Consider the following 15,577-nt stretch of genomic DNA (forward strand, 5'->3'; position numbering starts at 1 on the left):
AAAAACCCTGAAGACACACAAGATCAAGATAGGCTGCCTGAGGAAACCCGTGGTGCAACGCACAGGGCCAGTACCTTGTACGGCCCTGATGAGACGGAGGAGGACCCAGGCCCGGACATTCCCCACAGTGCCTGGAACCTTCAAGCACCACCGGCGCAACCCCGGGGCAGACCGTCAGAGGGGGGACGCGTGGCGTGGAGCGCTACCTGGACGCAAGTCGAGGGACTGATCACCCTCGGCTGGGTCGCCCGGGAGAGGGTGTTTGATTAAGACCCGAAACACCCTATGACCCCGGGAGAATCACTGATGATGTGTCCAGATTGCACCATAAGGTGTATTATGAAACCGAACTGTAATATGTACAATATTTACCGTATTTTGGTCATTTTAAGCATTGCCGGAACTAATTTCTTCAGTGCATTTATTTCTGTTTTCATAGCAGCGCACTTCAGACTTCCGTCAACAAATTGAGTTCCTACTGCCATGATTAGAAAACACGCGATTCACAACCTGATCTTTTTGAAGCTGAAAATACAGAGTATGAACTACTCCTTCAAACGTGAAATGTTGGAGCAGACGGAAGCCGAGAGAGTGAGGTCGGCGTGGCTTTGACGCTTTAAATGCGGAACTTGGAGCCAAGCTATTTCGTCGTAAATGGCATGCGTACCCAAAGTCAATTTAAAAAAACTTCCCCGGCCTGCTGGACCAAACACACAACTGTCTATCAAGTGAGTCACTTTCATATTGATCATGATACATGCAGCACACCGAGCCTATTACTACAACTACAGTAGATATACTGTCTAGCTGGATGTGAACAAACAAAACATGAAATGTGGGCTAACACTTCACAGATACTGTAATATGATTGTTCATGTTTTTCAGTCAGTACAGATTGATGTCCTATAAACTCAAATGCGATTCAGCTGGTGGTGTAAAAGCTAGCTTATCACTTGCCGTAGCTAGCTCATGGCTAATACCGTAGCACGCCAATGTGTTAGTACGCTAGATTAGTAAAGTTTGGTTATTATACAGGTTACAGAATGTAAATTAAGTATTGTTCGGGCGGTTTTTGAATACATTTTTAAAGTGATTTAGAGGTAGCAGTGATTGCTTCCATTAGCTGCATCGCTAGCCGCCTAGAACGAGACGATATTTCATGTAAGAATGCAAAAAAATTAAAAACCTTTTGTCTTGTCTCTCATAACGATTGTGAACGATAGGCAAAATTCCTAAAAAGTGCCGTTCCCCCTTAATACAGGTACTGTACATATAAAACAAAAATATGAATATAATAATAAAGACTAATATTTGTTGTCACTCATTTCAGAAAGAGAAACCCATATATTATGTAGAATCATTAAGTGGAATATTTCAAGCCTTTATTTCTTGCAATTCTGATAATGGCTTACAGGTCCAAAATGTACTTTGTCTCAGAACATTTTAATTGCATTAGATAATTAAAAAATATATATTTTAAACAGAAATTACTGACTGCTGAAAAGTACATTAATTTCTATGCACACAATACCTTCCTTTTGCATGAATTACTGCATTAAAAAAAATATTGACGCTTTTCATATTCAAACTTTTTTTAAGATCTTTTCTGTATTAAAATGAGAATATTAAGCTAATACTACTTGCTCAATAGACTTAATCTTTATCACCAATACCACCACATACCTTTTTTCTCTCTGTACTTCTTATATTCTCCAGCCCACACACCACTGAAACCCTCACCCTCCTGAGTCACAAACATCATGCCGTTTTTGCTGAGAGCGATGTCCGACATGAAAACCTGGCGCCCATACGCCCACCGGCAGAGTCTCATCGAGCTACCTGAGGAGCGCCAGCAAAACACCTGAAAGCGATGCAAAAATAGAGGACAGACAGAATTTGAGGTGAGTTACTCAATTCATTTCCATCTGTAAGACTCCATATGACTGGTCATGATTGTATAACTGTATACTATGCACCAAAGGTTAGATAACAGCAAAAACAAACCAGTGGTAGAAAGTAATGTTCTACATTCTCTGTACACTACATATTTATGTCCAACATATTTGGCCAAACATGTCACTTCAACTTGTCAAAGCTGTAATTAGCAGGAGCACTTACTGCTGGATTTATATTTTGCAGCCATTATGATAAGTAGGCAGCAATATGTATATGTCCCCCTTGATAATATGGACCCTTTAATTTCAAATAACATTTGAAATGTTTGACTTCATAATTATAAGTTCCCCATGAGCTTACATTTTCCAAATTCAGACTACCTGTGTGTAAAAAACAATATATGATATTCAATAATACCAAGAGTGTTTGCATGTTTATTTCAGTTATTAAGCTATTTTTGCAGGGGTTTTTGGCTGCACTTACCCGACCGGCTTCATCTAAAGCCAAGATGGACACTTTCTCTCCCCCTCCCTCACTTAGAATCTGTGCATTCACACAATGGTCCAGACTGCCACCACTGACAAGGACCTTTTTGATGTTCAGCTGCCTGATTGGGACAAAGGACCACGCAACCATCAGGATCTTAAAACACGGACAATTAATATTTCAATACATATGGTTTTCACACAAACACAAAAATGACTAGTGTGTAAAGGGTGTGTTATCAAAATAAACAAAGAGCAAGAAGTGCAAACTGGCCTGTGTATGTTAAATTAATATCTCTACATCCATCCATCCATTTTCTAACGCTTGTCCCTTTCGGGGTCGCGGGGCGTGCAGGAGCCTATCTCAGCTGCATTCGGGCGGAAGGCGGGGACAAGTCGCCACCTCATCACAAGGCCAACACAGATAGACAGACAACATTCACACTCACATTCACACACTAGGGCAAATTTAGTGTTGCCAATCAACCTATCCCCAGGTGCATGTCTTTGGAGGTGGGAGGAAGCCGGAGTACCCGTAGGGAATCCCCGCAGTCACGGGGAGAACATGCAAACTCCACACAGAAAGATCAACAAACAAAATGGTGTTTTAATCAAGACCAACCACTGACTATGTTAAGTATTTTAATGTGTTTCATTACCTTGAAGCAATTTTTTTACACTGGTATTCAGCCAACAGGTAGATATCCCCCTTTGATGTCACGATCACAGTCGCTCCATCACCAGCGGCAGCCATTGCTATGGTAATATCCTTGTGGTACAGAGCTGATACTTGCCGAGGAGTTGTTACATACTTCTCTCCATTAGGATCCAACAAGTAACCTGAAAACCAAGTTTAATACCATGCATTAATGCAATCTGAATTATGATGAGAACTCTATCATAGTAATATGCTCATTACACGGTATCCTAGATTATGGTGTTTTAACCAGTGATGGGCAGTAGCAAGCTACATGTAGCTAAACTACGTAGTTTAACTACATTTTCCAGTAGCTTAGCTACTTTTTTAATGAGTACCGTATTTTCCGTACTATAAGGCGCACCTAAAAACCTCCAATTTCTTCAAAAGCTGACAGTGCGCCTTATAATCCGGTGTGCCTTATATATGGACCAATATTGAGCCACAACAGGTCTCGCAACTACGGTAACTACGAAGAAGAAGCGCTTCTTCTTCTTCTACGGAAAATGAAGTTGGCGGCTGCTTACCGTAGAATAATAAGCGCTTCTTCTTCTACGGTAAAAAGCCGCCGACTTCATTTTCCCCCGTTGAAGAAGAAGCGCTTCTTCTTCTACGGTAAGCAGCCGTAAAAGGGGGAAAATGAAGTCGGCGTAGTTACCGTAGTTGCGAGACCTGTTGTGGCTCAATATTGGTCCATATATAAGGACCAATATCTTCTTCTTCTTCTTCTACGGAAAATGAAGTTGGCGGCTGCTTACCGTAGAAAAAGAGGCGCTTCTTCTTCTACGGGGGAAAATGAAGTTGGCGGCTGCTTACCGTAGTTGTGAGACCTAAACTTTATGTAAAGACCCAAAACGGCTCCTATTAAGAGACACGCTTACGACGCAGAGTTTAAACTCAAGGCGATCAGTCACGCAATAGAACACGGGAATAGAGCAGCAGCGAGAGAATTTAACATTAACGAATCTATGGTGCGGAAGTGGAGGAAGCAACATGATGATCTGCGCCAAGTAAAGGAGACTAAACAGTGTATGTTACATTAATATTGATATTATACATGTAGCCTATAGATATAAATGCAGTTAAATGTAGCTTTGATGTAGCAAGCTACTTTTGCCTTGTAGCTTGCTACCATTCTTCGGGGATAGCTTCCTCTGTAGCTTAGCTACATTTAATCGAGAGTAACTTGTAGCTTAGCTTGCTATATTTTCCAAGTGTCTTGCCCATCACTGGTTTTAACTATGTTTGGGGACAGACAAGTAAATATTAATTGTTAACTAATACAATTAACAGGAGCTATACATGTCTTACCAAGCTGCCCTCCATTGAGTCCCACTGTATAAACCGCCTCCCTGGTCCATAGCACTGTGTGGAACCTTCCTGCTGCCACTCCAATAATTGTCCTCCCTTTCAGTGTTTTGGAAAACACCTACAGCATGTGCAAAACATCCAGACACGTAAGAACAGTACAGATTTTTTTCCATAGTTATAATGACAATAAAGGAGTTTGCAGAGACAAACAAAATATAAAATATAATTGTACAATGATGAACTGGACATATCCTTGTTAGGGGGTAAACTTAAAAAAATCCAATCGGGACCAGATTTTTCCGTTAAATGAACATGCATTTAATTGATATCCAAGGCTTTAATTAACCCCAATGCAAAAGGGTGTCTTCCTCCCATTTTTCCTACCTGTTTAGGAACATGCGCTGAGGCCGGGGGAGGAGCCAAGCCGAGTTGGTGGAAAGTGTTGAGGCCAAAAGCATACACATAACCTTCTTCTGTTAACACCACAGTGTGGTCTTTTGCTGCTGCCACCTGAGAACAGTGGTGGGACATCAGACCCTCCACCATCCGAGGAACCTGAAGAATGAGGTAAGAAAAAAAACACAGTGAAAGAGTTTAAGATTCAAGTTATTCGCAATAAAACACATCAGCAACTTTGTTGAAAAGTGACAGACATATTAGGCAATTTCTAGCAGGCCTTCTTGTTTACAGATTTTTTTTTTTTCTAGATTTACGAAAATCATGCCACATCTCACCAAATAAGTCTGTTCATCTCCATGGCCAAGTCGTCCTCCTTGTCCATGTCCACATGTGAATACCTGACCTTTTTGAGACAGAAACACTGAATGGAACTTGCATAGCACCACCTAAAAAAAATAAAGACACCTATTAGCTATTGAGTTTTACTTTTGCTGCTTGAAGGCTCTAAATAAAATGAGAACACCTTGACTGGACTGCTTAATCAGACTTAAGACTTGATATTATAATTTGACCCTATTGGAAAAAGGAAATGTTGCCATCATGTTTCCATGTTCTTCTGCCAAGGCCTCTTGTCGTGATAGTAAAACACTATGCCAATAAAAAGGCAGTTGCACAAGTGGAAAAGCAAACATCATTACTAATACATGGCTCTCCTCAAACCTTGAATAGAGCGCAGGGATGTTTCCCCAAGTATCACATTAATGTGGACAGTCACACACATGCACACACCATGGTTGGTCATTTAATTAAAACCAATGCCAATGTAGAATTAATATTTAACCTCTGGCACCTGCTGTATTGACTAAAAAGACACAAGTGCCACTGTGTGGTCATGAAATCAGACCTATCTGCACCCTAATGGGCTTTGTGAAATGATGTTGTCCAGCAAATACAGCAGTACATAAAATTGCAACACAAACACCAGCTTTCTGTTCTAAACAGTGCCAAAATAACATGTGTTTAAATCTTCCCATCCCCTTGGCCCCAGTCAAGAAAATGGGTCGTGGATTGGTTTTATAGCATGACAATGATACAAAAAAAACACGGAAACAAATAAGTGGCTCAAAACGTACATTAAGATCCTCTGCGAACCTTAATCCCACAGAAAATTTGTGGAGAGAGCTGAAACTTCAAGTTACCAAGCGGCAGCCTCAAAACCTTCAATATTTGGCCTGTGACTGAAAGAAGTGGACTTAAAGGCCTACTGAAACCCACTACTACCGACCACGCAGTCTGATAGTTTATATATCAATGATGAAATCTTAACATTATAACACATGCCAATACGGCCGGGTTAACTTATAAAGTGACATTTTAAATTTGCCGCTAAACTTCCGGTTCGAAACGCCTCTGAGGATGACGTATGCGTGTGACGTAGCCCGGCGAACACGGGTATGCCTTCCACATTGAAGCCAATACGAAAAAGCTCTGTTTTCATTTCATAATTCCACAGTATTCTGGACATCTGTGTTCGTGAATCTGTTGCAATCATGTTCATTGCATTATGGAGAAGGAAGCTGAGCAAGCAAAGAAGAAAGTTGTCGGTGCGAAATGGACGTATTTTTCGAACGTAGTCAGCAACAACAGTACACAGCCGGCGCTTCTTTGTTTACATTCCCGAAAGATGCAGTCAAGATGGAAGAACTCGGATAACAGAGACTCTAACCAGGAGGACTTTTGACTTCGATACAGACGCCTGTAGAGAACTGGGACAACACAGACTCTTACCAGGATTACTTTGATTTGGATGACAAAGACGCAGACGTGCTACTGTGAGTATGCAGCTTTGGCTTCTAAACATTTGATCGCTTGACCGTATGTGCGCAACTTTTTTTGGCGTATGTACGTAACTTTTTTAAAATATATAAGCTTTATGAACCTTGGGTTAGGTGAACGGTCTTTTGGGCTGAGTGATTGTGTGTGTTGATCAGGTGTTTGAATTGTATTGGCGTGTTCTATGGAGCTAGGAGCTAGCATAGGAGCTAGGAGCTAGCATAACAAACACGCAGGTGTTTTTATGCAGGATTAATTTGTGGCATATTAAATATAAGCCTGGTTGTGTTGTGGCTAATAGAGTATATATATGTCTTGTGTTTATTTACTGTTGTAGTCATTCCCAGCTGAATATCAGGTACCGTGAGTATGCAGCCTTGGCTGCTAAACATTTGACAGCTTGACCGTATGTGCGCGTCACGTACGTAACTTTTTAAAAATATATAAGCTTTATGAACCTTGGGTTAGGTGAACGGTCTTTTGGGCTGAGTGATTGTGTGTGTTGATCAGGTGTTTGAATTGTATTGGCGTGTTCTATGGAGCTAGGAGCTAGCAGAGGAGCTAGGAGCTAGCGTAACAAACACGCAGGTGTTTTTATGCAGGATTAATTTTTGGCATATTAAATATAAGCCTGGTTGTGTTGTGGCTAATAGAGTATATATATGTCTTGTTTATTTACTGTTGTAGTCATTCCCAGCTGAATATCAGGTCACCCCCGGCTCTCACAGCATCTTCCCTATCTGAATAGCTTCAACTCCCCACTAGTCCTTCACTTGCACTTTACTCATCCACAAATCTTTCATCCTCGCTCAAATTAATGGGGAAATTGTCGCTTTCTCGGTCCGAATCTCTCTCACTTCATGCGGCCATCATTGTAAACAATAGGGAACTTTGCGTATATGTTCAACTGACTACGTCACGCTACTTCCGGTAGGGGCAAGCCTTTTTTTTATCAGATACCAAAAGTTGCAATCTTTATCGTCGTTGTTCTATACTAAATCCTTTCAGCAAAAATATGGCAATATCGCGAAATGATCAAGTATGACACATAGAATAGATCTGCTATCCCCGTTTAAATAAAAAAAATTCATTTCAGTAGGCCTTTAAATACCTTCTGAGCTGTGCGCAACACCTGAACTTTAGTATAAGAAATACTTTGAGCTAAAGATTTACTGTTTAGATGCCAACATTAATATATAAACTTTATTTAATGCTTCTTTTCTGATTTTTTGATTATACGATGTCTCTCTCTCTCGCTCTGTTAAACAAAAATATCATAAAAATGATGGATCATTTATGTTTTTGTAAGGGGATAAAAAAAAAAGATCAGCAGGAACTCAAGTATTTCCTCCACTGCTGGCTGCGGATTCCCCAAGAAGCATGCTCGCACTTTAAGGAAATTGCTACTCGCTTCTTTATGTCAAGTTGCATAACAAAAGAGTGTTTTGCTAGGGTACCAAGGTGGCGTGGCTTGCTTGGCAAACCCGAAAAGCATGATGCTACCACCACCATGTTTAAAGTCCTACTGAAACCTACTACTACCGACCACGCAGTCTGATAGTTTATATATCAATGATGAAATCTTAACATTGCAACACATGCCAGTACGGCCGGGTTAACTTATAAAGTGCAATTTTAAATTTCCCGCGAAACTTCCGGTTGAAAACGTCTATGTATGATGACGTTTGCGCGTGACATCGATGGTTGAAACGGAAGTATTCGGACACATTGTATACCAATACAAACAGCTGTTTTCATCGCAAAATTCCACAGTATTCTGGACATCTGTGTTGGTGAATCTTTTGCAATTTGTTTAATGAACAATGGAGACTGCAAAGAAGAAAGCTGTAGGTGGGATCGGTATATTAGCGGCTGGCTGCAGCAACCCAACCAGGAAGACTTTGACTTGGATAGCAGACGCGCTATCCGACGCTAGCCGCCGACCGCATCGATGATCAGGTGAAGTCCTTCGTCGCGTCGTCGATGAGCACGGGTGTTGATGAGCAGATGAGGGCTGGCGTAGGTGGAGCACTAATGTTTTTATCATAGCTCTGACGAGGTCCCGTAGCTAAGTTAGCTTCAATGGCGTCGTTAGCAACAGCATTGCTAGGCTTCGACAGGCGGCACAGCATTAACCGTGTGGTTACAGGTCCAGTGTTTGGTTCGGTGTCTCCTGATAGTAGTATTGTTGATCTTCTGTCTATCCTTCCAGTCAGGGGCTTATTTCTTTTGTTTCTATCTGCATTTAAGCACGATGCTATCACGTTAGCTCCGTAGCTAAAGTGCTTCACCGATGTATTGTCGTGGAGATAAAAGTCACTGTGAATGTCCATTTCGCGTTCTCGACTCTCATTTTCAAGAGGATATAGTATCCGAGGTGGTTTAAAATACAAATCCGTGATCCACAATAGAAAAAGGAGAAAGTGTGGAATCCAATGAGCCCTTTTACCTAAGTTACGGTCAGATCGAAAAAAGATACGTCCTGCACTGCACTCTAGTCCTTCACTCTCACGTACCTCATCCACGAATCTTTCATCCTCGCTCAAATTAATGGGGTAATCGTCACTTTCTCGGTCCGAATCGCTCTCGCTGCTGGTGTAAACAATGAGGAAATGTGAGGAGCCCTTCAACCTGCGACGTCACGCTACTTCCGGTACAGGCGCGATATTGCCATATTTTTGCTGAAAGGATTTAGTAGAGAAAATCGACGATAAAGTTTGCATCTTTTGCCCGCTGATAAAAAAGCCTTGCCTGTACCGGAAGTAGCGTGACATCACAGGAGGTAATATTCCTCACAATTTTTCTTTGTTTACAATGGAGCGAGAGAGATTCGGAGCGACAAAGCGACGATTACCCCATTAATTTGAGCGAGGATGAAAGATTTGTGGATGAGGAACTTTAGAGTGAAGAACTAGAGGCAGTGCAGGACGTATCTTTTTTCGCTCTGACCGTAACTTAGGTACAAGCTGGCTCATTGGATTCCACACTCTCTCCTTTTTCTATTGTGGATCACGGATTTGTATTTTAAACCACCTCGGATACTATATCCTCTTGAAAATGAGAGTCGAGCACGCGAAATGGACATTCACAGTGACTTTTATCTCCACGACAATACATCGGTGACACACTTACCTACTGAGCTAACGTGATAGCATCGTTCTCAAATGCAGATAGAAACAAAATACATAAATCCCTGACTGGAAGGATAGACAGAAGATCAACAATACTATTAAACCATGTACATGTAACTACACGGTTAATAATTCTCAGCCTGGTAAAGCTTAACAATGCTGTTGCTAACGACGCTAAGGCTAACTTAGCAACCGGACCTCACAGAGCTATGATAAAAACATTAGCGCTCCACCTACGCCAGCCAGCCCTCATCTGCTCCTCAACAGCCGTGCTCACCTGCGTTCCAGCGATCGACGGCGCGACGAAGGACTTCATCCGTGGGTTTGGCGGCTAGCATCGGCTAGGCGTCTGCTATCAGGGTAAGTAGTCCTTGTTGTGTTGCTACAGCCAGCCGCTAATACACGATCCCACCTACAAAGTTCTTCTTTGCAGCCTCCATTGTTCATTAAACAAATTGCAAAAGATTCACCAACACAGATGTCCAGAATACTGTGGAATTATGAAATGAAAACAGAGCTTTTTCTACGGGCTCCAAATACTTCCCTTGCCCTCGTGACGTCACACGCATATGTCAGCATAATAAAAAGTTTTCAACCGGAAGTGTGGCGGGAAATTTAAAATTGCACTTTATAAGTTATCCCGGCCGTATTGGCATGTGTTGCAATGTTAAGATTCCATCATTGATATATAAACTATCAGACTGCGTGGTCGGTAGTAGTGGGTTTCAGTAGGCCTTTAAGTAGGTACATTGTTCTAAGTTTTGAAAGCCTCCTCCAAACCATATCTCCTGTCATTGTGGCTGAATAGCTCAATTTTTGTTAAGTGGGAATACTTCGCGGGCTACATCGAGCGGCCTTTGTAGCAGCGGAGTCAAGTGCTAGCGGTGACCGCCAATGGAGACGACGTAAGCGGTGCGAGCGGAAGCAGAAGCGGGGATGCCGAGCGGGGCTAACAACAAAGAGAAAAGCTAACCAAAGAAGTGTGGAGTCTCCGGGTAAGAAGCCATTTAAACTAGAACTAGCCGGCATCAGGCTGGATAATCCCTGCACACATAGCAATTCTCTTAGAATAAAACACAACTCACATAATGTTTTTTCTTTTGTGACCGTGTCAGAGGCAGACATACATTGTACTGAGGTAGTTAACTATGATGCGTTCAGTTTATCGCAACATCAAGCAAACAATCTGAATATCCCCGTCGTATCAATTCCTAGATATGGTCGAAACTATTTAAAGTGCACTACGCATAATAAACGCAACATTATTAATATTGCTACTTCGGATAATTTCAACAAACAATCCTCAAAACAGCCCACTACCTATAATATGGGCTTTTTAAACATAAGATCATTATCTTCCAAAACGTTATTAGTTAATGAAGTCATTAGAGACAACAAACTTGACGTCGTTGGTCTCGCCGAGACCTGGCTCAAACCAGACGATTTTTTTGCGCTAAATGAGGCATCTCCTCCTAACTATACCAATACACATGTTGCCCGACCTCTTAAAAGGGGAGGGGGTGTCGCACTAATATACAATGAAAACTATAATCTTACACCTAACCTAAATAATAAATATAACTCGTTTGAGGTGCTCACTTTGAGGTTTGTCACACCGCTGCCTCTCCACCTGGCTGTTATCTACCGCCCCCCTGGGCCCTATTCGGACTTCATCAGTGAATTGTCAGAGTTTGTTGCTGATCTAGTGACGCACGCCGACAATATAATCATAATGGAGGACTTTAATATCCATATGAATACCCCATCGGACCCTCCATGCGTGGCGCTCCAGACTATAATTGATAGCTGTGGTCTTACACAAATAATAAATGAACCCACGCATCGCAACGGTAATACGATAGATTTAGTGCTTGTCAGGGGTGTCACCACCTCTAAAGTTACGATACTCCCGTACACTAAAGTAATGTCCGATCATTACCTTATAAAATTCGAAGTTCTGACTCATTGTCAACAAACTAATAATAATAATAACTACTATAGCAGCCGCAACATTAATGCTGCCACGACGACGACTCTTACTGACCTACTGCCTTCGGTAATGGCACCATTCCCAAATTATGTGGGCTCTATTGATAACCTCACTAACAACTTTAATGACGCCCTGCGCGACACCATTGACAGTGTAGCACCGCTAAAGCTAAAAAGGGCCCCTAAAAGGCGTACCCCATGGTTTACAGAAGAAACTAAAGCCCAGAAATTATCATGTAGAAAGCTGGAACGCAAATGGCGTGCGACTAAACTTGAGGTTTTCCATCAAGCATGGTGTGATAGTTTAATAACTTATAAACGCATGCTTACCTCAGCTAAAGCTAAATATTACTCAAATCTCATCCACCTCAACAAAAATTATCCTAAATTTCTGTTTAGTACAGTAGCATCGCTAACCCAACAAGGGACTCCTCCCAGTAGCTCCACCCACTCAGCAGATGACTTTATGAATTTCTTTAATAAGAAAATTGAAGTAATTAGAAAAGAGATTAAAGACAATGCATCTCAGCTACAACTGGGTTCTATTAACACAAATACGACTGTATATACGACGGATACCGCCCTCCAAAATAGTTTCTCTCTCTTTGATTAAATAACATTGGAGGAATTGTCAAAATGTGTAAATGGGACAAAACAAACAACATGTTTACTTGACCCATTTCCTGGGAAACTTATCAAGGAGCTTTTTGTATTATTAGGTCCATCAGTGTTAAATATTATAAACTTATCACTTTCCTCTGGCACTGTTCCCCTAGCATTCAAAAAAGCGGTTTTTCATCCTCTACTCAAAAGACCTAACCTCGATCCTGATCTCCTGGTAAACTACCGGCCGGTGTCCCACCTTCCGTTTATCTCGAAAATCCTCGAAAAAATTGTAGCACAGCAGCTAAATGAACACTTAGCGTCTAACAATCTCTGTGAACCTTTTCAGTCCGGTTTCAGGGCAAATCACTCTACGGAGACAGCCCTCGCAAAAATGACTAATGATCTATTGCTAACGATGGATTCTGATGCTTCATCTATGTTGCTGCTTCTTGATCTTAGCGCCGCTTTCGATACTGTTGATCATAATATTTTATTAGAGCGTATCAAAATGCGTATTGGGATGACAGACTTAGCCTTGTCTTGGTTTAACTCTTATCTTACTGACAGGATGCAGTGTGTCTCCCATAACAATGTGACCTCGGACTATGTTAAGGTAACGTGCGGAGTTCCCCAGGGTTCGGTTCTTGGCCCTGCACTCTGTAGTATTTACATGCTGCCGCTAGGTGACATCATACGCAAATACGGTGTTAGCTTTCACTGTTATGCTGATGACACCCAACTCTACATGCCCCTAAAGCTGACCAACACGCCGGATTGTAGTCAGCTGGAGGCGTGTCTTAATGAAATTAAACAATGGATGTCCGCTAACTTTTTGCAACTCAACGCTAAGAAAACGGAAATGCTGATTATCGGTCCTGCTCAACACCGACATCTATTTAATAATACCACCTTAACATTTGACAACCAAACAATTAAACAACGCGACTCGGTAAAGAATCTGGGTATTATCTTCGACTCAACTCTCTCGTTTGAGTCACACATTAAGAGTGTTACTAAAACGGCCTTCTTTCATCTCCGTAATATCGCTAAAATTCGTTCCATTTAGTCCACAAGCGATGCTGAGATCATTATCCATGCGTTCGTTAAATCTCGTCTCGATTACTGTAACGTTTTATTTTCGGGCCTCCCTATGTCTAGCATTAAAAGATTACAGATGGTACAAAATGCGGCTGCTAGACTTTTGACAAAAACAAGAAAGTTTGATCATATTACGCCTATACTGGCTCACTTGCACTGGCTTCCTGTGCACCTAAGATGCGACTTTAAGGTTTTACTACTTACGTATAAAATACTACACGGTCAAGCTCCTGCCTATCTTGACGATTGTATTGTACCATATGTCCCGGCAAGAAATCTGCGTTCAAAGAACTCCGGCTTATTAGTGATTCCCAGAGCCCAAAAAAAGTCTGCGGGCTATAGAGCGTTTTCTATTCGGGCTCCAATACTATGGAATGCCCTCCCGGTAAAAGTTAGAGATGCTACCTCAGTAGAAGCATTTAAGTCTCATCTTAAAACTCATTTGTATACTCTAGCCTTTAAATAGACTCCCTTTTTAGACCAGTTGATCTGCCGTTTCTTTTCTTTTCTTTTCTTTTCTACTCTGCTCCCAACCCGGGGTGGACCGCTATCCTGTCCATCAGATGGGGACATCTCTACACTGCTGACCCGTCTCCACTCGGGATGGTTCCTGCTGGCCCCACTATGGACTGGACTTTCGCTGATGTGTTGGACTTTCACAATATTATGTCAGACCCACTCGACATCCATTGCTTTCTGTCTCCCCTAGAGGGGGGGGAGGGGTTACCCACATATGCGGTCCTCTCCAAGGTTTCTCATAGTCATTCACATTGACGTCCCACTAGGGTGAGTTTTCCTTGCCCGTATGTGGGCTCTGTACCAAGGATGTCGTTGTGGCTTGTACAGCCCTTTGAGACACTTGTGATTTAGGGCTATATAAATAAACATTGATTGATTGAAGTCTGCCAATGGAAAAAAACAAGCTTGTTGGGACAGTTGGACATTTATTTGCATAATGGACTCACCTTCAACATTAAGAAAACACAAAAAAATACACACCACACAGCCCCAAAATCAAAGGCTATCAAACAAGACATTGAAACAGCCGCCGCATGGGACAAAAATAGTGGTGGTGGATCACTGCGCTGCGAAGATGACTTCAGCGGTTTCAGTGTGCAGCAGGGGGAGGAAAAAAATTGTGTTGAATTACCTTTTTGGTAGGCTAATGCATGTCACGTTACAGATATGTCTTTCGTAAATTTTGTGAATGAACACAAGCACCTGTTTAGATATTTAAAGGGAAACTTCGGTTTTTTTCAACCTGGGCCCTGTTTTCATAATTTTTTCTGTATATGTGAGTGCTGGATAAAACATTTTTTGAGGTCGCGCCAGTATTGAGCAGGGCAGGCAGCCTCCAGCCCAGCTAACGCTCGTACACAGGGCAACTGGCTCTCGTCAAAATTCGGCCTATAAACATGCATTTTTTTCACACTGACAGGCTCAGATAGTTACAATGAGTGTCCGACAACATACTAGAAAGGAGAAATTAACGTATGTCTCTACCTTTAGCTGGAGATCGCTGTTTTTTGCGAGCTGTGTCCAAATCTCACCACGCTACAAATCTCGTTCCGAAATCTCGCGATAACTCGCGACAAAACACCGGTGGAAAAACAGTTACCTGACTGAGGTGAAGAGAGATGACTGAAGTGATTTTCTGTTGGATTACCGAAGACTGTTATTTTAGTTTTATAGAAAAGTTTGTTTGTTTGTCTGTCATGGCTCTCTTCACCTCAGTCAGGTAACTGTTTTTCCACCGGTGTTTTGTCGCGAGTTATCGCGAGATTTCGGAACGAGATTTGTAGCGTGGTGAGATTTGGACACAGCTCGCAAAAAACAGCGATCTCCAGCTAAAGGTAGAGACATACGTTAATTTCTCCTTTCTAGTATGTTGTCGGACACTCATTGTAACTATCTGAGCCTGTCAGTGTGAAAAAAATGCATGTTTATAGGCCGAATTTTGACGAGAGCCAGTTGCCCTGTGTACGAGCGTTAGCTGGGCTGGAGGCTGCCTGCCCTGCTCAATACTGGCGCGACCTCAAAAAATGTTTTATCCAGCACTCACATATACAGAAAAAATTATGAAAACAGGGCCCAGGTTGAAAAAAACCGAAGTTTCCCTTTAATGTGTCGAT

At 41.9% G+C, this 15,577-nt stretch overlaps 1 protein-coding gene across 1 annotated transcript in view; it reads right to left on the reverse strand.

Moving 5' to 3' along the window:
- LOC133660279 (inhibitor of Bruton tyrosine kinase-like) overlaps positions 1–15,577 on the reverse strand; it is a 43,551-nt gene that overhangs the window by 25,448 nt on the left and 2,526 nt on the right. Inside the window, exons 5-10 of the mRNA XM_062063597.1 lie at positions 5,124–5,234; positions 4,774–4,944; positions 4,390–4,507; positions 3,041–3,221; positions 2,380–2,503; positions 1,684–1,861 (exon numbers count right to left, since the gene is read on the reverse strand). Of these exons, the coding sequence (XP_061919581.1) occupies positions 1,684–1,861; positions 2,380–2,503; positions 3,041–3,221; positions 4,390–4,507; positions 4,774–4,944; positions 5,124–5,234 (883 nt within the window). The remainder of the gene's footprint in view (positions 1–1,683; positions 1,862–2,379; positions 2,504–3,040; positions 3,222–4,389; positions 4,508–4,773; positions 4,945–5,123; positions 5,235–15,577) is intronic.

Source organism: Entelurus aequoreus, linkage group LG11 (genome assembly GCF_033978785.1).
Source record: "Entelurus aequoreus isolate RoL-2023_Sb linkage group LG11, RoL_Eaeq_v1.1, whole genome shotgun sequence".
Taxonomy (NCBI): domain Eukaryota; kingdom Metazoa; phylum Chordata; class Actinopteri; order Syngnathiformes; family Syngnathidae; genus Entelurus; species Entelurus aequoreus.